The 22,056-nt window shown below is 42.8% G+C and overlaps 1 protein-coding gene across 2 annotated transcripts in view; it reads left to right on the top strand.

Moving 5' to 3' along the window:
- The first annotated feature begins 3,915 nt into the window (after window positions 1-3,915).
- TAF3 (TATA-box binding protein associated factor 3) overlaps window positions 3,916-22,056 on the top strand; it is a 178,162-nt gene continuing 160,021 nt past the window's right edge. For both annotated transcript variants that reach the window (XM_045874450.3, XM_045874449.3), the window contains exons 1-2: window positions 3,916-4,288; window positions 9,305-9,547. In XM_045874450.3, coding sequence (XP_045730406.1) covers window positions 4,123-4,288; window positions 9,305-9,547 — 409 coding nt within the window. In that variant the 5' untranslated portion in view covers window positions 3,916-4,122. The remainder of the gene's footprint in view (window positions 4,289-9,304; window positions 9,548-22,056) is intronic.

Below are 22,056 nucleotides of genomic sequence, written 5' to 3'. Positions count from 1 at the left end.
AGGAGGGATTCTTAGATTATGGATTGAAAAATTAAAAAGCTAAAAGGCATTTGGGGACCATGGGAAGATCTGAATACCCACTGGATACTGGGTAATACTACTGTATCACCCTTGAGTCTGTTGTGTGTGACAATGGTATTATGGTGTAGCAGAAGGTGTGAAGCTCCTCCCAGATCCTCCCGCCTCCCCCCCCCCCCACCCACAGCAGGACTTAGGGGTGTGTCTCCCGAGCTTCTGGAACTGTGTCAGGACACAGCCCTCAGCACTTAACCCTCTTTGGAATCCTCAGCTGGAGACTGCCCTGCCCCAGATCACAGCCCCCTCCCTCCTGGGCAGCCCACACCCAGTGCCTGCTCAGTGTGGGAATATAAAGCCAGTCCCCCTTGTCTGAACTCACAGGATGTCTCCCTTCCCCCACCCCCACCTGCTTTCCTTCCCTGGGTCCTGATCCCAAGAGCACTCCTATAGACTGATCTCCATCTCAGAGGCTGCTTCCTGGAGAGTCTCACTTGGGGCATTTTTTTTATTTATTTGACAGAGAGAAAGCGAGAGAGGGAACACAAGCAGGGGGAGTGGGAGAGGGAGAAGCAGGCTTCCCGCTGAGCAGGGAGCCCAGATGCCAGAACTCTGGGATCATGACCTGAGCTGAAGGCAGATGCTTAATGACTGAACCATCCAGGCACCCCATCACTTGGGGCAATTTGTATTGGAAGGGGTGGAGACAGTAGATACTAAGACAGGAGGATTTTAGGAGCTGGGTCAGCCACCTGGCTGGCCCTGAGGACCTCAGCACTGGTGGTAGATGGAGCATGATAAGCCCCTGGCACAAGGTAGGTAGTTCCAGAATGTGCAGGTTGTAAAACTTTTACCAGGGGTGAACTAGGGCGGTATAAAGTGGAAACAAGCTGGTATGAGGTATCAGTGTTCAGATATTCAAGCAAAGTGGGGACAGTAGGACTATAAAATAATACAGGCCAAAAGGGCTGTACTTCGCTGTGTATTAGTCAGAAGCCACATGAATGAACTCACGATAAGAGAAGTTAAGAGGTGGGGGAGGAAGTCACCTGGTGAGTTTTAGAAATGGTTCCTGGAACAAGGGTGGGTGAAACAGACAGATGGGCCGCCGATGAGTGGGCTCCTCAATCTGTACCATCAAAATAATTCACGGATAGACAACTAGGTGGCTGAGGATGGTCGCCCCAATGAGCAGCCATGATTCCTTACCCAACGTCTGGATCCGAGCCAATTTTCAGACAGAAACTCTTAAGTCTTTAGGAAGAAGAACTCAACACCAAATGGAGAGGATAATGATTTCCCTACTCCTCTGGCAAAGGAACCAACGGTCACTTACTCAAGTAACCACCCACTGGAGAAAGGAAATACTCAAACATTTTAAGGATTTCAATTCCCTGATCCCCCAATGTGTAGTTACATTAGACATACAGGGAAGTTGGCACAACCTCCACACTGATTCCTTGGCCTGCGGGGTCAGAACTATGGTAGCAGGGAGGCTGAAACAAGCTCTTGAGATTGGTCCTGTACCTCAGGGAGAAGGGGAAGGGAGAAATTAGTGGCATCCTTAAAGACTCAAAGAATGCAGGTCCAGTGGTCCCCATTGTATCTCCATGTATCATTTGACAATTTTGGCCCCTACAAACGTTAACTCTCAGTGACCCACCTGTGAAACTTTTCTTGTCCCTGCAACTCTGGCTCCTCCAGGTTGATAGTTCTAATTTGCAAAAGGGGGAATGCTTTCACCACGGGACACACAGGAGTCCCACTGAAATATTAGCTACAGTTGCCAGTTGGGCACTTCAGCCAGGGGTCAGCATGCAGAAAGAGAAGTCATTGTGCAGGTAGGAGTAACTGACTCCGGTCATTAGGAGCCCACGCTGTAGTTACACAGTGGGCAGCAAGGAGAGATGGGTGGCACCCAAGTGGTCTGGCTGGGTGTCTCTTGGAACTCTCTTGCCCAATGTTGCTGGACCACGGACAGGTTCAGCAGCCACTGGAACACTCCTTAATAAACCTTCTGCAGGCTGATCTCCATCCCAGAAATAACTTCCTGGGGAATATCCTTGCTTTGAGGAGATACATACTGAAGTGTTTCTTTTCTTTTCTTTTTTTTTTTTTTTTAAAGATTTTATTTATTTATTTGACAGAGAGACACAGCGAGAGAGGGAACACAAGCAGGGGGAGTGGGAGAGGGAGAAGCAGGCCTCCCACGGAGCAGGGAGCCCGATGCGGGGCTCGATCCCAGGACCCCAAGATCATGACCCGAGCCAAAGGCAGACTCTTAACCAACTGAGTCACCCAGGCGCCCCAGTGTTTCTGAGTTAAGTGTGATGAAGTTTGCAACTTATTCTCAAACCGTTCTGAAAAAAAAGTATATGTCTATACGTATAGAGTAAATGTAACAAAGCATTAACAATTGATGAATCTAGGTGAAGTATATGCCTGTGCTTACACTTTTCCATTTCAACTTTGCTGTAGGTTTGAAATTTTCCGAAATAAAAGATTAAGGAGTTGAACACACACACAGAGGCAAATGAAGAAGGGTCTAATATAATACTGAAGGGACAGCAAGATAATAAGGTATTGTGAAATCCAAGGTATAAGAGAGTTTCAAAATTAAGGTAGTGTTCAACAGTAACAAATGGCTACAAAATGGTCAAGTAAGGTTAGGACTAAAAGTCCTAAGGCTAAAACTCCCATAGAGTTTGCACCCCAAAGGTCCCCGATAATCTTGAGGACACAAGTGTCACTGAAGAAAATATTATAGGCACCCCACCATGGAGCACCATCTCTTCAGAATTGTCATTTGGCTGAAGCACCACATTTTCAGTTCTGCTGTGGTTTTGACTTTTAAAAATTGAGTATCTATTATGTTCACAGTTCTGGAATACTCCCTATAGGGAGAATGTAGATCCATTCAGAAACACGATTTATTGGGAAAGGCGCATAAACTCAAAATACTAAATGCACTGTGCCAAGTAGAAGAATAGAGAAATTGACAGAGAAATACAGAGGAGAGAGATGAGGGGAAGGAAGGAAAGAACACTCTAGAAACTTGGGGTGGGGGGAGCACAAAAGGGCATATTTAAGAGATCATTAGATCAGCCATTGCAATTGACTACCCATAGGTTGGGTAATATTTATAACTCGAGATATTTATCACAAAGTCCAGAGTTCCGGTCGTCTGGAGAGATCTGGCAACACTTGACTGGGGCTGGGAGAAGAGTCTTGAGTAGGCAACAGTTCCCCATTCTCTCAGCCTGCTTCATCGATTTAAGGTACTTATTTGTCCTCTGTAGGCAACTGAGTTTTATTGAACCCAGGGCTGGGATTAGAATGAGGCGAGTAAGGCAAGAATTTGGGGGAAGTGGTTTGGATTTTTTTTTTTTTAATACTGTATTAAAAAATGATTGATCTTCAGTTTTCTTGTGCTCCCATAAATTTTGCACCGAGGCTAGTGTCTCACTCGCCTGATTCTAACCTCTGAGCAGCTTGGGTTTGATTTAACCTATCTATACATGGTAAGCAGCAGCATAGGCAAGATCGGATCAGATCCGCGTTTGGGGGCACTTAAGTTCCCACGCTCCAAATCCCGCCCCTGCACTCACAGCCTCTCAGGTTCCCACTTCTAACACCCGCATTTCGATTTCATATCCTGACTCCCTCTTTTGCTCCTAAACCACTGACGGTCCCCTCTCCTTTTCCCTCCAAGAGAGCCCACCCAAGGCCCCAAGCACCTGCCTCCCCGGGCACATCCTCCACCTGCGCTCAGCACAGCCGTTTCCTGCATCCTTCCAGGCCCAAGAGTCGCTTCCGACACCATCGCTCTGCTCCAACAGGGCGGAGCTTCCTCATTGACGCGATCAACATTCGGCTAGTGCTGCCTCGCCCCGGCGACCGTCCAGCGGGAGGCGGAGCGAGTCCAAAATGGCGGCTCTCAGGCTGGCGCGCTCCGTGCTGCTGGCGCTTTGAGGTGGTCGCCAGGGGTCGGGGGGACGATTTCCCCGCCGCGGGGGCCCTAGAGGATGAATCGAGGGCTCTGCTAAGGTTAGGCGGTGGGGGTGGAGAGAGTGGCAGCAAGGGCTGCGGTGGAGTCCACGGAGCGGGATGTGCGAGAGTTACTCCAGGTCGTTGTTGAGGGTCTCGGTGGCGCAGATCTGCCAGGCGCTGGGCTGGGACTCGGTGCAACTCAGCGCCTGCCACCTCCTCACGGACGTGCTGCAGCGCTATCTGCAGCAGTTGGGACGGGGCTGCCATCGGTACTCTGAGCTGTGTGAGTACCGGGCTGGGTGCGGGAGGGCTGCCTCTGGCCAGTCACGAGTGACACCTCCGGTCTTCCCTTCTCTATCTCACCGTCTCCAAGGTGTTCGTCCTCTACCCCTACCCCGAGATCGGGCATTTTCTCGCCCTCTGACGTCCCTCGGGTTCCACTGCCCCTGGAAACTCCAGTCATCCCTTTGGTGCCTCTTCCTCATCCACTAACTTCCCGCCTCCAGCCGGGACCCCTGTCTCCGCTCTCAGCTCCACACCCTCTCACGTCTTCTCATCGGAAATATGCATCGGTCTTTCTCATCATCTCATTTTTGCTGCGTGTAGAACCACCTCCAGAATGCCTTGCAGCCTCTTTTACTTTGGTCCTTTTCCTCCCTTGCCTGCAAACTACTACAACTAGTTGTCACAGGCGCTCCGTCTACCGGCCGTTTCTTACAAGGCTAGCCATTCTTCAGCTCATAACAGCATATACTCGTTGACAGCTCTGCTCCGTTGGGGACACTGCCTCTTCTTTCTGTATCTGTTCATTTCATAGACAGTTTACTCTTTCCCAAGGCCAACTTTGTCAGTTTCACTTAGATTAACTTTCACTTACATCCCCGTTACTCATTGATTTCCTCCTTGATATTTTCATATCAGTGGTTATAAAAGTGTAATAGAGGGAACATAGGCAATTTACAAGGGTCCCCAGGTAGTCTGGGCTGCAGTACTTGGTTTTTAAGTGAGTGTCCAGTAGTATCTATAGCTGATGGCATTTAATAATTCGGAATACTTAATAGAAACCACACAGCATCCCACTGATGTGAAGTAAGTGTGTGTGTGTCTATGTGTATGTATGGGGGAACTGCCATTCATTGAAATTTCAGGTCGTTAAGGTGGGTAAGCGGGAGAACTGGGTAAAGTGTTTCATAAGATACTTTGCTTCCTTGAAGTGGATCCTAGACTGGAAAATTGAGACCCACAGATACACTTTACTTCTTGAGCCCCCAGTTCCATTCCTGCTTCGACAGTGCTGCCAAAGTAATTTGTCCATAAACATATTTGATCGTGTCATTCTTAAAAATATTTTAATTTGTACACCATTGCTTGCAGGCTGAACATCTCAACTCTTCAACAGCATATTTTCTTTGTGAGCTTTTTCTTGCTCCTGCTGTTCCGATTGCAGCCATGCTGAATTACCTGCCTTATCCAAAACATTTTAAACTATCCATTCCTATACACATGGGGTTTCCTAGAGTATCCCTCACCCCCTGGTGCACCGGTGGTACTACTTCTGTTTTGAAATTCACTTATCACTTGATTTGGGAAATTCATATGTCATCTGTTCTCCTAATTCTGCACATATTCCTGTATGTAACACCTTGTTTTGTAATCATCTGTGTCTGTTTCTCACCCTTTCCTTTTCTTCTCCCTAGGCGACAAATTTATTATATTTGTATTCTGTAACCTAGTACGGTGCTATCATTTACTAGGCACCCAGGAGATATTTGCTGAAGAAATGAATGAACTGATAACCTACTACCATAATAGCTGTTTAGTCACTTGACTTTTTGAGTTCCAAACTGTGGTATTTTTTGAATGCTTGATTTCACTGATCCTTCTAATCTAAATATGGCACTGCAAAGTAACTCTCATTCATTGTTATCTTGAAAGTACACCACCAGCACACTGTTCTCTTGGCTTTTGCTTCTTTTCCTTCCCTCTCCCTTTTCATGGTCCTTGAGTATACTGTTGCGGTTATGCATAGTCCAGATTATATTTTTGCTACCAAGTTCCCTAAATAAGGACAGATGTTCTGTATTTTTAGGTAATGAAAATATCCCCTGAATACATAGTTACCTTTCCTGCCTTATACACAGAACAGTGCTGGCACTGCAAGTAACCAGGTATTCCAAAGTCATCAAGTAATCATTGTTATGTGTTAATGTTAATCCTTTTTCTAATTACCCAATTTTGGCAGCCAGTTTTCTTGCTTTTAGTGAGAATGTGATTATCAGGTTCATTATTCTCCATCATAGTTTTGTGACTTATTAAAAATGCCGATTCCTGGTATACTTACTAGTTACAGACTTTTTTTAGGTTCTTTTTTTTATACTATCCTAGTTTTAAACTCAGATTTTGATCTCAGGTTACCACTGTGCAGTCTTGTATTCTCCTTCTTTAAATCCTCTTTGTCTTTTTGACAACATTCACTGAGCACCACTGAGAACTGAGCAGTGGGGCCCCTGGGTGGCACAGTTGGTTAAGCGGCCAACTCTTGATTTTGGCTCAGGTCATGATCTCAGGGTCATGAAGTCAAGCCCAGTGTTGGGCTCTGCACTCAGTGCACTCAGTGAGAGTCTTACTTGAGATTCTCTCTCTCTCTCTGCCCTTCCCCCTGCTCATGCTCTAAATAAATAAATAAATAAATAAAATCTAAGAAAAAAAGAACTGAGCACTGTGTTGGAGACATCAATGTCCTGAGGCACAGTCCCTGCCCACAAGTTGTGGACAAAGGTGCAGACTGTCAACAAAATAAACTGATGATGTTTGCTCCTTTTAAAAAAAATTGCTCTCAAGTTAAAGCAAGTATCAGAAGTTGCTATTAATTCAACAAATGATGCATTTTTAAATTTCTCTAAGGTCATGATTTGTGAAAGCATTCAGGGCAGATATTTCTCGCTGTGTCGTATTATGTATTAAATATGTGTGCGTGCACCGAAAGTAGGTGCTAAATATTTCAGAATGACTCTTTAAGACTAGTACTTGTGACTTAATAATTGCATGATATAGGCAGTAAATGCAAAAGGAAGAAGGTAAAGGAAGATGACTGTGGGCTGGGGCAGGATGACTTCACAGAAAAGATGAAATTTGAGTTGAGCTGTGAAGCCTGCCTATATAGAGGTGGGAGTGGACGCCAGGCTAGAGAAAAGCATCACCTATGATACCCAAGTAGGACTGAGTGTGATGAAAGTACCAGTGAGGTGACCAACTTGACATATGTGGCCAGTTCATTAGGAAGGTGTTACAGGAACATGTGAAATCAGATTTGGGAGGGACATAGAGGAAATGAAAGCATGGTCAGAAACACTGCATGCTTCTAAGGAGGGAAACAGTATGATGAAAGTGATATCTTAAGAAAATTGTGCTCCCGCTGAGTGCAAGAGAGACTTAAGTGAGGATACCTGGAAACTGACCTAGGAGAGTGATGGTAGGAAGAGAGGGAAAGAAAATGTTCTGAAATCTGTGGCCAAAAATGGACAGGAAGAGGGGAGAACCAGGGAGGGGTCTTGCGTTGAAATTGCAAAGCATATGCAGGAATTCAAGATGATCATTTATTCTGGACTGAGAGAATACTACTGCTTTTCCTAGGAATAGAAGAGTTGAAATGCATATCTACATCATTAAGAGGAAGAATGAATATCCATTTTATTTATCCCTGCTATTTTATACATCATGGAAGTAACCCCTACTTGTAGCAAAACTGAGAGACTACAGAAATGTTTGAAGTTACAAGTGAGAGTCTCCTGCTTCCTTCCCTCTGCACTGCAGCTTTCAGCCCCTTAAACTGTTAACAGTTGGATGTATATCCTTCCAGAACTTTTTTATGTGGGTGTGAGCAAGCATGTGTCTAATTTTTATAAACTTTGGGTTATTTTCATTTTACAGCATGATTTAATTTCAGACATACTGAGTTTAAAGTGAAGTGATTTCAGTTAAAAAAACAAACAAACAAAAAACACCACTTTTGTAAAGAGAATCTCGCCTTAACTTTGTATCTATCTCTGTCCATTTTGTATGGTGTCTTCTAATGACATTTAAAATTTGCACATAGATTATCTTTCTGATCTAAGTGTTTTCTGTAAATTTTCTGGGATTTAAAAAATTGATTCAGTGCCATACAGTTGTCTCCCCTCATCCGCGGGGGATACATTCCAAGACCACCCCCCAGTGCATGCCTAAAACCACGAATAGTACCGAACCCCAAATATTCTGTGTTTTCTCCTGTACAGAGCTATGATGAAGTTTAATTTATAAATTTAGGCACATTAAAAGAGTAACAACAATAGCGAATAATAAACAGAACAGTTATAACAGCATATTGTAATAAAAGTTAAGTGAATGATCACTTTTCTCTGTCTCAGAATATCTTAATGTGCTCACTCGCCCTTGTGATGATGCGAAATGACAAAATTCCTACGTGATGAGATGAAGTGAGGTGAATGACGTAGGCATTGTGACATAGGGTTAGGCTACTGCTGACCCTCCAAGTCTGCTGCTTCACCGCGTTAACTGTGGGTAACCGAAACCAGACAGAGTGAAATCTGGGATGGCGGAGAGGAAGTACTAGAGTTCATTCAAAAAATATTTATTGAGTGCCAGCTGTATGCCAGCCACAGTTTTAGGTTCCAGAGATGCATCATTGAACAATGGTGAAAATGGAATGGACATTTACTTAGCACAGCATTCTAGTCATTTGATAAAAAACAGCAGTAGTAATATTTACTGGGCATTGGGGTGCCTGGGTGGCTCAGTCGTTAAGCGTCTGCCTTCGGCTCAGGTCATGATCCCAGGGTCCTGGGATCGAGCCCCGCATCAGGCTCCCTGCTCCGCGGGGGGCCTGCTTCTCCCTCTCCCACTCCCCCTGCTTGTGTTCCCTCTCTCGCTGTGTCTCTCTCTGTCAAATAAATAAATAAAAAATCTTAAAAAAATATATATTTACTGGGCATTTACATTTGGTCCGTCACTGTTCGTCTGTAAACTACTTCTGAAATTTATTCGGTACTAGCTGATTGTTAGTGTGAATTGTCTGGTTGTCAGATCGTATTTCAAATTGACTTCAGGAATCAGCTTTCTAATATTTAAACAGTATGCTCTTTCATTTAAAATCTGTTAAATTCTTTCCAATAACTCAGTCTTAAGTATGTATAGTATATTTGATTCTGAGCTACCTATGAACCCAGTACTTCTTAATATTTTAAAAAGTATTCATGGAATTTTCTTAAAGTAATTTGCTTGGCTTTTGACTTTGTTTCAGATGGCCGAACAGACCCAATTTTGGATGATGTTGGTGAAGCTTTCCAGCTTATGGGGGTTAGCCTTCATGAACTAGAAGACTATATTCACAATATTGAACCTGTGACTTTCCCACATCAAATTCCTTCATTTCCTGTTAGTAAGAACAATGTCCTCCAATTTCCTCAACCTGGAAGTAAAGATGCAGAGGAAAGAAAAGAGTACATTCCTGATTACATGCCACCCATTGTGTCTTCACAAGAAGGTTTGTGAGTTTTTTGTTTGTTTCTTACTCATTCATTTGTAACTATTTTAATGCGTTTATAATCTTCGTTTTCCTGAGTGAATTGTATAAAATGCTATGCCAATGTATAAATTCTAGAAATGCAATCAAGATGTTTTAATGTTGTTTACAAATTAGTCTAACCCTTTAGCCAACACCTTTGCGCTGGCATCACTAGGCAGAGCCATGGCACAGTCAAGGTTATGTCTGATGAGGCATCTGTTTCCTTTCTGAATTTTCAGTAGGGGAGAACAGAATGTGACCACAGAGAGAAGGCTTTCAAGGGATGTATTATTATTATTATTATTATTTTTAAAGATTTTATTTATTTATTTGAGACAGAGAGAATGAGAGAGAGAGAGCACATGAGAGGGGGGAGGGTCAGAGGCAGAAGCAGGCTCCCTGCCGAGCAGGGGGCCCGATGCGGAACTCGATCCCGGGACTCCAGGATCATGACCTGAGCCGAAGGCAGTCGCTTAACCAACTGAGCCACCCAGGCGCCCTCAAGAGATGTATTATATGGGAACAGGATATTAAATAAATTAGAAAATCTTTGCAACATAAAGGAAAACCGGGATCGCTCTTTTCCTCTCCTTCTTATTGTCAATGTGAGTCGGATGATACTGGGAACAGAGAGTGAGTAAATATTCACTAGTGTTCTGCAAATTTATCTCCACTTTTTAGTGATGAGTAGAAATGTTTATTGTTTGGCCAAACAGAATTTTTGATTAAAAAATAATAGCTAATCAGGCACAGTCATCAATCACTGCAGAGGTCCTTCCTCCCTGCAAGAGTTTACATGCTGATCATTTAAGTTCACTAAGGCTCTTAAGAGATACATAGTAATTTGTGATCTCTCATGCAGGTTCACAATATTTTTCCTTGTAAAAATGGAAAAGTTGCAATTCATTTCCTCTTTACCTTTATATTTGCACCATTTTACCTTCCACCAGCAATGCTTCAAGGTTCCAGTTTCTTGTCATTCATTTCTTATAATCTCCTGTTCCACTTTAATAGCATCTTGGAGTGCTCCCCATTTGTTTCATGGACTAGCTTTAGACTTGGAATAGTTGTACAATCTGTGTGCACGTTGCCCAATTTGAAAAACTGACCCTACGTGGTAGAGACTTATCGTGGGTTGGTGTATCTTCCTTAGACAGTTTGGATCTTGGGTGCAGGAGGCCCTCCCACAGAGTGCTGGTGCTGTTGTAAATGGGTTGAGGACGCAGTACCGTACCTGTGCTTGTTGGTAGCTGTATACATATGGAAATTTAGATAGGTAGGTATCCTAGTTTTCTGCGTTGAGTGGCTTGGGAAGTTGACTTTGCTTGTCAGCTCAGCACTTCTCCACTGCAGGGTCTTGGGGATTTAATACTGATGGATGCAGGAATTCGTATCACCAAGTGCTTCCCACAGAGCATGCCTTTGGTCAATGTTCTTGAACTGAGTGAGATGCTATTTATAAGGTCTTGTTTACGGAAGTTCGTTGTTTCTCCTCCTTTCCAGGCCGACATTTATATTACTAACAGTAGGACTTGGAAATCTACAGATGTATCTCAGTCATCCCAGCTTCCCATAGTACCTGCTTAAAATTCTGTCTCCTCCTCACCATTGACTTTTTTTGTGTCTGTTGCCTGTATTATCAGGAAATCTTACCCTTCATAGCCCCCATGTAAGGTCTATCTCTGTAAATGTCAGCGTCTTTGACCTTAGAAACCTATATTTGTTACAACTTTCTAAACACATATTTGTTTACTTTAAAAATATAACCAATGTATTGCAGTATCAACATTATCAAAGGAGGGTTGATAATGGGCAGAGGCCTGGCTAGTAGCTGGATTGCAGAGAATTCCATTTTCTGTTATAGACAGGTCACGAATATCAAGCAGGCCTGGAATTTTCTTCTTTGCTGTTGTCACTCAATATGATTTATTAAGCATCCTAGACATCTTTATGAAAGCAGTGCTAAGTTAGCCCATGATACGATCTCTTATGCTTTAAGAGTAATCTTTTAGTGGCTCTGAAATTTTTAGCTGAAAGGCCACTTAAAAGGACAAGAAACACAAAATTTGGAATTGTGCTAAGAAAGCCTAAGTGGTAATCCAGTGCTGGGAGAGACCTTAAGGTGTTATACAGGAGGAAACTGAGGGAGCCACGCTAGTGTAAATAACCGGCACGTCAGCAAGCCTCTGGATGATGGGTGATGATGAGTTTGATATCAGTGACTTAGCGGTAAGTTTCACCAACCAGGACTTCTGTGCATTATCAATTGGCATGTTTTTGAACCAAAACTACTATCTTCTCCATTTATAACATTTTAGTCCATTTTCTCTGTGCCTTTTGGAGCTCTCTCAATCTGTTTTGTGGTTTACGTATCTGTCTCCTCTTCTACCTCCTATTTAATAAATTGCGTAATTTTTTTTTCTGGCCTTTTAAAAAATCTGGACTCAGATGGACATTTGATTAATCTTAACCCATGATTCATGCACAAGCTCATCATTGGTCCATGCATAACCTGCATTTATTCACTTAGAGAGTTTATTGAATCATTTTTAATAATCTAATAAGCCCTACCAAGCTCACTACTGAAAACTAAGTTCGGGGCTTTGACAATCATCAACACTTAACCACTTAGTCCCTCTCGTTTTATTTTTATAGCATGCAAATGATACACAAGGAAATTCATGGTTAGCATTTGTAAATACTGCCACAGAAATGTAATTAAGGTATCAGTAAAGGAGTCTGAAAAACAGTTTAGGGATTTTAATACTGACTTCAGTCTGAAATTGCTACAGTAAATTTTTGAGTCACTCTTCTGAATTATTTGAAGTAGAATCTTATTTCATTTGAAGTTTTAGGCAATATAAATTACAAACGTTGTGAAAGGAAAATAACATAAGCCTTGAACACTCCTTTTTTCAGCTAACAGTTACAGATTCTCTCAGGAGCAGAAATATTGCTGATTCATAAGGTACGCATATGGTTCCTAAGGATGCAATAAGTGATAGTTAGTACAGTAAGATGCTTATCAGTCCGATTCCTCCTATTCAGGGAAAAGGATATCAAATGCAGTCCTGTGGTTACCATTTTTTAATATAGTCTCCCAAGTCAATTTAATACATCATTTACAATCTGAAATCTTTTTTTTTCCCCCACGGGTACAGCATGTTAGAAAGTTCCTAGTATTCTGGTTAGTGGTGCAGAGCGTGGTACAGATGTGCACACCTGTGATAGTCAGGCTTGTTCACCAACTTCTTTATTTTCCTTTTATTTCCTTAAGAGCCACAGACAGGGCTAGACTTTGGTTATAAAATATAATTAGCAAAGTATGGTCATGAGACTACCCACTTCTCGATCCTTCAGCTTGGCTCGTGTCAGGAAGGCATGGGAATGTCTTGTCTGCTTGCAGCACTGTGAGCAAGCACTCTGCTGAGGGTATAGGAACAGGCGGTCGTAGAGGCAACATGGGCCCCGTGGAGCCACTCAGGCATGACTCAACGGGTTATTGAGTTTATCGTCTGACCAACTTGCTTTGCCTTTCTTTTTTTTTAAAGATTTTACCTATTTATTTGACAGAGAGAGACACAGCGAGAGAGGGAACACAAGCAGGGGGAGTGGGAGAGGGAGAAGCAGGCTCCCCACGGAGCAGGGAGCCCGATGTGGGGCTTGATCCCAGGACCCTGGGATCATGACCTGAGCCGAAGGCAGACGCTTAAGGACTGAGCCACCCAGGCGCCCCCTTGCTTTGCCTTTCTGAACTTCATATGCATCATCTCTAAGAGGTTTAGTAATACCTACCACATGGATGTCTGTGAGGCTTAGGTGAGAGGGTTTTGTGAGACATTTGTGTAGAATCTTACAGCGCTTCACACATAAGATACAGAACAGTGAATGTTCGTTCTCTTCCCATTTCACCGTCCTCACTCTCAAGGAATTTACTTTTCAGTTGAAATAGCATATACATTTGTGAAGTAACTCTACAAGGAGAATAAATCCAGAACGGTGGTGATCATAGGCTTAGGGGCTGAGGGATGCACACCTAATAGCTGGGCTGGAGTAGATGCTTGACTGAGGAGCCGTGTGACTCTCTGCGGCACGGGGGTGATGCAGGAGATGACACGGAAGGAATATTTGCCTGTTGTATCCAGTTGTATGTTTAGAAATGAGACCTCCCTGAAAATGTCTTGTAAATGCACATTTTGCATAGACTGTTCCAGTTCTGATGGCTGGCACCCGGTGTGTTTTATCCAAGAACATTCTCTCCTCAGCTTGCCATACGTATTTTCAGATTCACATGAGTAACATATTTTTTGCTCCCTGTTTTGTTGTGCTGAAGAATGTCTGCAAATAGCATATTATGCCAGAGTCATGGTTGGGTTCTGAGGCTGGTCACTGGATCGCTGGTGTGTGAGAGTCTTCTAGGTGGTCTCTTGATTGGTCCAAGCTGTCTGTGTGAGAACAAGAGAAATAGAAGCCATTTGCTTGGCTTTACTTACTATAAGAAACTTACCCACCTTGGTGGCGCCTGGGTGGCTCAGTCGTTAAGCGTCTGCCTTCGGCTCAGGTCATGATCCCAGGGTCCTGGGATCGAGCCCCACATCAGGCTCCCTACTCAGCGGGAAGCCTGCTTCTCCCTCTCCCCCTCCCCCTGCTTGTGTTCTCTCTCGCTGTTTATCTCACCCTGTCAAATAAATAAAAAACAAAATCTTAAAAAAAAAAAAAAAAAAAGAAACTTACCCACCTTAACTTGCACTTGGTAGAGATACTGTGATGTTTTGGGTTTCTTTTTTTTTTTTTTTTTTTTAATTTCTAAATAGACTTTATTCTTTAAAATAGTTTTAGCTTTACCTAAAACTTGAGAAGGTAAATACAGAGTTCCCTTATATGCTGTACCCAGTTTCCCCTATTATTAATCTTACATTAGTATGCTACATTCATTATAATCAACGAACCATTATTAACTAAAATCCATTATCTTTAGTGTTTACCTAATGTCCTTTTTAGGTTCCAGGATCCCACCCAGGATGCTGATTATTTTATTGTCATGTCTTCTTGGCTCTTGTGGGCTGTGACTTTCTCAGACTTCCCTTGTTTTCGATGACCTTGATAGTTTTAGTTATAGAATGCCCCTCTCCTGGAATTGGATCAGATGGGGGTTACTAGTGTTGGGGAGGAAGGCCACAGAGGGAAAGCTCCACGGTCCTCACGTCGTATCGGGGTGCGCACTGTGAACATGGTTTACCACTGTTGATGTTGACCTGGATACCTGGCCTAGGTAGTGTCTTTGGGTTGTCTCCCTTTGAAGTTACTCTCTCCCCCCTTCCCACGCTGTCCTTTTTGGAAAGAAGTCGCTGTGCACAGCCCACACCTGGAGTCGGGAGTTAGACGCCCCTCCCTGAAGGTGGAGTATCTCCGTAAATTAAACTCTTCTGCAGAAATTATTTGGAGCTCTTTTGATTTGTCTCTTCTCCCCCCAGGGTTCCTATTTTTTTAATGAAGGCCTTTTAAAAAGTAAACATTTACAAGTTTAAAATAACAAAAGTAACATAAATGTTGAAAAATAAAATATTGTCCAAGTATATGAAGTATAAAATGAAAGGTCCTCCTCACTTTCCTTATACTCCCATTTCCCAAGAGTAACCTTGCTTAATAGGTATGAATCCTTCTAGATCTTTTCACGTGAGACACTGTGACTCCTGAGTCAAGACTCTGTGTCCACTTGGAAGCCTGCCATTTGTTTCTCAAGCTGTGCAATCTGACTTCTACCCGCATCCCTTTCTTGAAACAGCTCTCACTGAGATCGCCAATTCCTACCTAATTGGCTGACCTAAATGAAATTTTTATCCTAACTGCTCTTCTTTTGGGGGAGGTGTAGCTTCGTGTATTATTGTAAGGCAAATACCTCTTAAACGGTGTGCCAGTTCAAGACATAAAACTTTACCAGCTACCCCAGAAGCTCCTCCCAACCCACTGTGCCCAGCCGCCGCACTCAGCCCCTTGTCCATAGTCCCTCCAAAGTAACCCCATCCTAACCTCGTAGGGATTACTTCTTGCTTGCCTTCAGTCCTGTCAGTCAAACGTATATCCCTAGACCCTTTAGCTTAACCCCTCCCCCTTAAATATGATGTGTCTTCTAAGTCTCTTTTCCTGTACAGGTCCCCGCACACCAGCCCAATCCCTGTCTTTTTCTTACCATTTATTTATTTGTTGCGGAATCTGGGTCATTTGACTGGAATGATTTCCCACAGTGGATTTTGCTGATTGTGTGCTCATAGTGCAGTTCAGTGTGTTTTTGCACATTGGCAGCAAGAATCTGAGGCTTAATCAGACTCTGGTCCAATACCTTTGGCAAGATATACATACTGTTGTGTTCCTTCGTCAGGAGACTGATAATGTCTAGTTTTCACTTTTTTGATGTTAGCAGTGTTCATACTTACTGTGTAAATGGATTAATTCCTCGGAGTTGCAAGGTTTTTATTTCATTCTTTCGTTAGAATAATTTTATCAGGTAAGCTTTTCGCTCATTCACTAGTTACTTAGTGGCAGAGTTCAGACAGAGAAAGGAAGGTAAATGCTTGATGGTAAAATGCTCTTTCATTTTATACACCCAGTTTTCAAGATAATGAATTGGTTCCTTATCATCCGTAGGTGACTAGTTTTTTTTTTTTTTTTAAGGATTTATTTATTTGACAAAGAGAGACACAGCGAGAGAGGGAACACAAGCAGAGGGAGTCGGAGAGGGAGAAGCAGGCTTCCCACTGAGCAGGGAGCCCGATGTGGGGCTCGATCCCAGGACCCTGGGATCATGACCTGAGCCGAAGGCAGACGCTTAACCATCTGAGCCACCCAGGCGCCCCGTGACTAGTTATTTTTTTTAATATGGTTATGAATTCATAGATTTAAACATATTTGATAGGTTTCTTTCATTACAGCATTTACCCTTATTGCAACTCAGATTGTCCCATCCTTGGCCAGTGGCAGCCTCTTCAGTCTGGCCTCTGAATCCTTTTAACATGATGCTAGTAGTCTTTGATAACGTCCTTGCAGCCTGGTGTATCAAAATGTTGTAGGCTTATCTTGTGTATTCTTGTCCAACACTTGGAATCCTTTTCCAAGGAGCCCAGGCTTCCTGGGAAATGGCATTTCATGTCCATAATCTGGGCACTAGGGGTACTTGTTACAACTGGTCATTGTTTCTAGGAAGTAAGTAAATATTTATACTCAAAAATATATGTATACGTGTATGTTGATCGATAGATAAGGGGCAGGGTACCTCATGAGTTCATGCAGACATTTCCAATTCAAATTCAGGCCTATAGGATTTTTTACTGTTACATCAGTAGATACTTTGTTCATGACTAAGAATTCTGGTTCCCAGGCATAAACAGGAAGATATAATTAGAACATTCCAGAATCACCCTTTTGCTGCATCCGAGGTGGTGCATACAATGGTAGTACTGATACTGTCCTTCATGATTACTGAAACAGGCTAAATTTTTTTTCCTTTTGCTATCCTATTACTCATCCCAGTTGTCTGTGATCTCACCGTATACACATTGTCAGGTCATTTGGCTACTTTCTTGAGTTCCGTGTTCTTTCATATCTTTTAGACCATTTCAAAATAGTACATTAGCGTTTTCATCTGTTTTTTGAGTATGTGTTTCTCGTGTACTTTGGTTGCCTGTAGGGATATTGTTTTGGTGTTTAGTCTCCATTTTCTTATAGAAGTTGTGTGTGTATGAATGTAGTTCTTCTGAACGTCTAGAAGGAAGCTCACAGTGCTCCCTCTCCTGTTGTTCGCTGTCATGCGCAGAAAAAGCAGCTTGCTCTCAGAGATTTTCTATTTTCTTGCACCGGTTTTATTTGGATCTTCTCTTTCTGTGATGCCGGTTTCCTCTTCTGCTCAGTCATGATGTGGTCTTAACAAGTGTCTTCTCAGCAGGCTCTGTCCTGAGCAGAGCAGTGGAGGGTTGGATGTGAAAGCTCAGGGGCTGGACTCCTGAGCTTCCTTAGATCCTGCCTCGCTTCCTGTGTCTCCCCCCGCCCCCACCCTCTTCCTGTCCCTATCCTGGAAGAAGTCACACCTGTTGCAGCTTCTGAGCCACTCTTCGCACGTGGGTCTGCCAGGCTTTCAAGGAATACCTCCTGGCTTTTTGAGGTTCTGCTCTCTCGGGCCAGTCTCTCCATGGCTTCTCACCGTTTGCCCCTGCACAGATAGGTAATATTTGGCTTTTGTGGCTCTTGGCGGTTGGCCCTCACCCCTTGTATTTTGGTGTTGCTGGGTAAACCCTGTCACCTCGTTATGTTGCTGTATTTTTATGTAGCAGTTTGGGAAGATCCCAAAAGTACATTGCCACACCTGCCACTTTTCTTCCCAGGATTCCCTTCATTGAACCTTTTTGCTGAATTTATCACTGTTGGGCACTTCTTGAAACTACTTTTCTTCAGAGACAAAATACTCTAATGCTCCCTCTATTATTAATTCATTCTCTGTGTCTTTCATGGCCCATCTTCCATGGCTCTTCTACTTCTAAAATGTGGGTGCTCCTAAAATCTTATTCTTGACCTATTGCTTTTCTCACTTTATATAGTTTCATTGTGTGATCTAATCTACTTTCACGGTTTCAAGAACCGTTTATGATGACTCCCCAAACTGCTTCTCCATACCACACCTTTCAGACTCTCTATCCAGTTGGCAGTGGGCCATTTCCACATTTCCCGCAGGTGCCTCAAATTGCTGTGCCAAAGGCTCCACACAGTATTTCACCGTGAATACATTTGTATCATTTATCTCAGTTGGTGGCACCATCGAATCCCTAGTTCCTCAAGCTAGAAATGTGTCTTTGACCCCTTCCCTCATTCTATTCCTTCATTCCCCAAAAACAATTCTGCTAATTTTATTTCCTAAAAATTTCTAAAATACTGTGCCATCATTCCTTTGTTTAAACCTTTATCGTTTGTTTGAACTATCCTTGCCTTCCACAACAAACTGTTTAACAAAAAGTAAGTATATTCCACGGCGTAAAACACTTTATTAGCTTCCCACTGCTCACAGTTAAGGGGAGCAAACTCCTTCCTCCCCCACCGCCCAGGGAAAACCAATAATATCTGGGGAGCAATTGCATTTTTTCTTTCAAAATGAAAATAGCTTCAGTCATGTAGAGAAAAGATGCTTATTTTTACAATTTAGATTACTTACTAAATGAATAGAAGAACGTTAATGAGGAATTTTGTACTGCTTTTCAGATACTAAAATAGTAGTATTTGTATTTATTTGAAAATAGCACTATAAAAGCAGCCTTCAGATAATTTATTTTAGATACCACATGGTGTGTTCATAAGCATTATCTCATTTCATCTTGAAACAACCCCTAAAGGCCGATGCTAGTATCATTCCCACTTTACAGAAGAGAAATGGAAGTTCCAAAAAAGGGCGTGTTAATGTGCCTTGAATTACATTGTGAACTGGGAGCACTGGATCAGGATTTAGTCGATGACACTCGGTGCTGCCATTATGGGTGCCCACCATGTGTTGAGTCCTACACAAGGAACTGGAATTGAAGGTAGATGGATAAGATGTCCCTCCCTGCTCACTTTTGGCCTTTCTGTGGTTATTGGAGTGCTCTGCTTGGGTATGACTTTCCTAAGTGGAGAGGTACCATCATCAAACCAGTTTTCTCAATGGACAGGCTTGCAGAATTTCTTCTGGCCTCCCAAGTCCAACCTCACTCCTAACCCCTCTGTGAATATGTCTTTGCCTTGCCCTCGACACTCAGATACTTTCCCTTTGTTACCTTGCAGGGCTAGAGTGCAAGGGTCCTGGCCAAGTTTATTTTGTGTATCCAGGGTTGTTTGCTGGATGCATCGTGTTGTTTGTTTTTCTAGTTCTGCAGCATCTGAGCCAAAAGGTTGCATCTGAAGGATATCAAGGGCTGATAGGTGGTGACTTGCCTGTGACGTTTCAATCCCAGATATCTCAGTGAGAACGTAGGGCTGTCTAAAACCAGACTTCTGCCTCCATTACCTACTAGGTTTCTGCCCCTCGTTGCCTCAGGCTTTAATCTCCAGAATCACAAACTTGCTTTTGTTTCCCAGTAGAAACTGTGGGCCTCCATATCTTTCCTGAGGCTGATTTGGAGCTCCCCTGCCTCACCATGCTCCTCTGGGTAACCGTGTAATATGTACCTCTACCTCACACTGAATGTATTTTTTAATTACTGATTTTATTTTTTTCAAGAACCTACACTGGTCTTGCTCCCTCTTTCAAGCCTGCACTCACTCTGCCTTTCACCTTTTATTGCACAAAACTAAAGTCCTCTGAGGCTGCCCGAGAGGTAAATTCAAGACATGGACAAAGTTACCGCTGTCTTTAGGGAAATTTCTTCAGAATGTTGGGGAAGCTGTCTCAAAAAGTAACCTGCCTGAAGTCACACAGCTGTTGAGTGGCAGAGAAGACAGTCAAGTCCTAGATGTCCCAGTCTTAGCCTACTGTCCTTTGTGTCCTTTATTACCCTGGTATTATTCTCAGAATATAGATATAAAACAGAGAAAGGTTTATCTTGTGACCCTTCAAGTTTTTTTCTTTTCCTTTCACATTGACCTCTCAAATCTGGTTACCTGGGGGGAAAAAAAGCATGTTTTGATAACATCTTATTTGAATCTTTTACTCATGTTACTTTTCCTCCTTATTGTCATCCTTAGAAATAGTTTTTATCTACAGCAGAAGGATTACAGGTTTTAAAAAAATTGGGTATCTCAGGGCAGTTAAGCATCTGCCTCCCGCTCACGTCATGATCTCAGGGTCCTGGGATCGAGTCCCGCATCAGGCTCCCTGCTCAATGGGGAATCTGCTTCTCCCTCTGCCCCTCCTCCCTGCTCACACACACACTCTCTGTCTCAAATAAATAAATAAAATCTTTAAAAAAAAATTGGGGGGCGCCTGGGTGGCTCAGCCGGTTAAGCGTCTGCCTTCGGCTCAGGTCATGATCCCAGGGTCCTAGGATCGAGCCCCCGCATCGGGCTCCCTGCTCCGCAGGAAGCCTGCTTCTCCCTCTCCCACTCCCCCTGCTCGTGTTCCCTCTCTCGCTGTGTCTCTCTCTGTCAAATAAATAAATAAAATCTTTAAAAAAAAAAAATTGGGTATCTCTGGCTTTGCATTCAAACCAACAAAAGTAACCCTAAAGTAGAGATGTATGCATTTCAAGATAAAGAATAAAAGTACCATCATACGCAGATATGACAGATCATAATTTATAGTGGACTTGGTTAAAATTCTCTTCCCTACTCATTTTTTTTCCTTTAATCTCTGGATTTATAAAAATAACACATTTTCCAATATTACAGTAAGATAGTTTTTATTTTTCTAAATCAACAAAGTAGTCATACCTAGAGTCTTAGAAAAATTAAGTATTTTGATATTTTACTTACTATTTTCCCGTTGCAGGCTCCAGAACCACAACAAAAAAAGATTTTGATATTTTTTCCCCAAAATTTAAAAATATCCAGAAATTTTAACATCTCTTTTGTCCAGTTATATTTTTAGGAAAATTTCCCACACTAACCTGTGTGCGTGTGTGTGTGTGTGTGAGTGTGTGTTAAGAGAGGGAGGTCAGGCAGGCGTAGGGCAATAGATGTTACATGGCTGACGATATAAGACCCCAAAGTTAATGCTTTTGTTGTAAGTTAGGATTTATTCTGTCTTGCTTTCCTGAATTCGAATCTTTTCAGCAATTGCAGTAATTGCATTTTATTTAGCTAACTACCTGCCCTAGCTACATAGAGCTTTCCTGTTTCTGATAAAGCAATATGAAGTTGTTTGCTTCATTTACAGTGCTTATATCCTGATCTTGTGCCAGTGGTGCTCAAGGGGAATCAAAATCACTGCCAATCATGCATGTAGTTGTGGAGAGCCCACTGTACGCCAGGCATGCTGCTTATTGCTGGAGATACAGAGATGAACAAAAAAGAAAGGGCCTTCTTTTCCCTCCTACAGTCCGATCTATGTGGAGAAAGAGAGATGAGACTAATAATTAGATATGATTTTAATTTATAATATGGGATATCTACCCAGTATTATATAAGGAATGAGGGAATCGATGGATATTTTTAAGAAGCTGGGACGAGCTGCTTAGATTAGTGAATTCTGGTGGCAGTGAGAAGGGTAAACCCAAGAGAGAGGGGGCTGTGGGAAAAGAGTGTTTCTAGAGCTGCTTTTTGTAGTCATCCAGGGCAGGGATGATCCAGGCAGGGGCCTGGATCCTGACTGTGATGAAGAAGAGGGGAAGAGGAAGGGCCAGATTTGAGAGCTAGTGGATGGATGGCATTCAGTGATAGATTGTAGAGAGTATGATAGAGGAGCCAAGGTTTGGGAGACTGTGTGGGTAATCTAAATATCCAGCTCTTAAACAGACTGGCCTGATCTGGAGTTAAAATTTGGAATTGATCTCATATCCCTCAGGCAGTGGTCTAACATAACCATGTATTTATTTTTG

Source organism: Mirounga angustirostris, unplaced genomic scaffold (assembly GCF_029215605.1).
Source record: "Mirounga angustirostris isolate CCGP_5_RB_7025 unplaced genomic scaffold, mMirAng1.0.hap1 SCAF_5, whole genome shotgun sequence".
Lineage (NCBI taxonomy): Eukaryota > Metazoa > Chordata > Mammalia > Carnivora > Phocidae > Mirounga > Mirounga angustirostris.
This window is presented reverse-complemented; position numbering and strand designations above follow the sequence as displayed.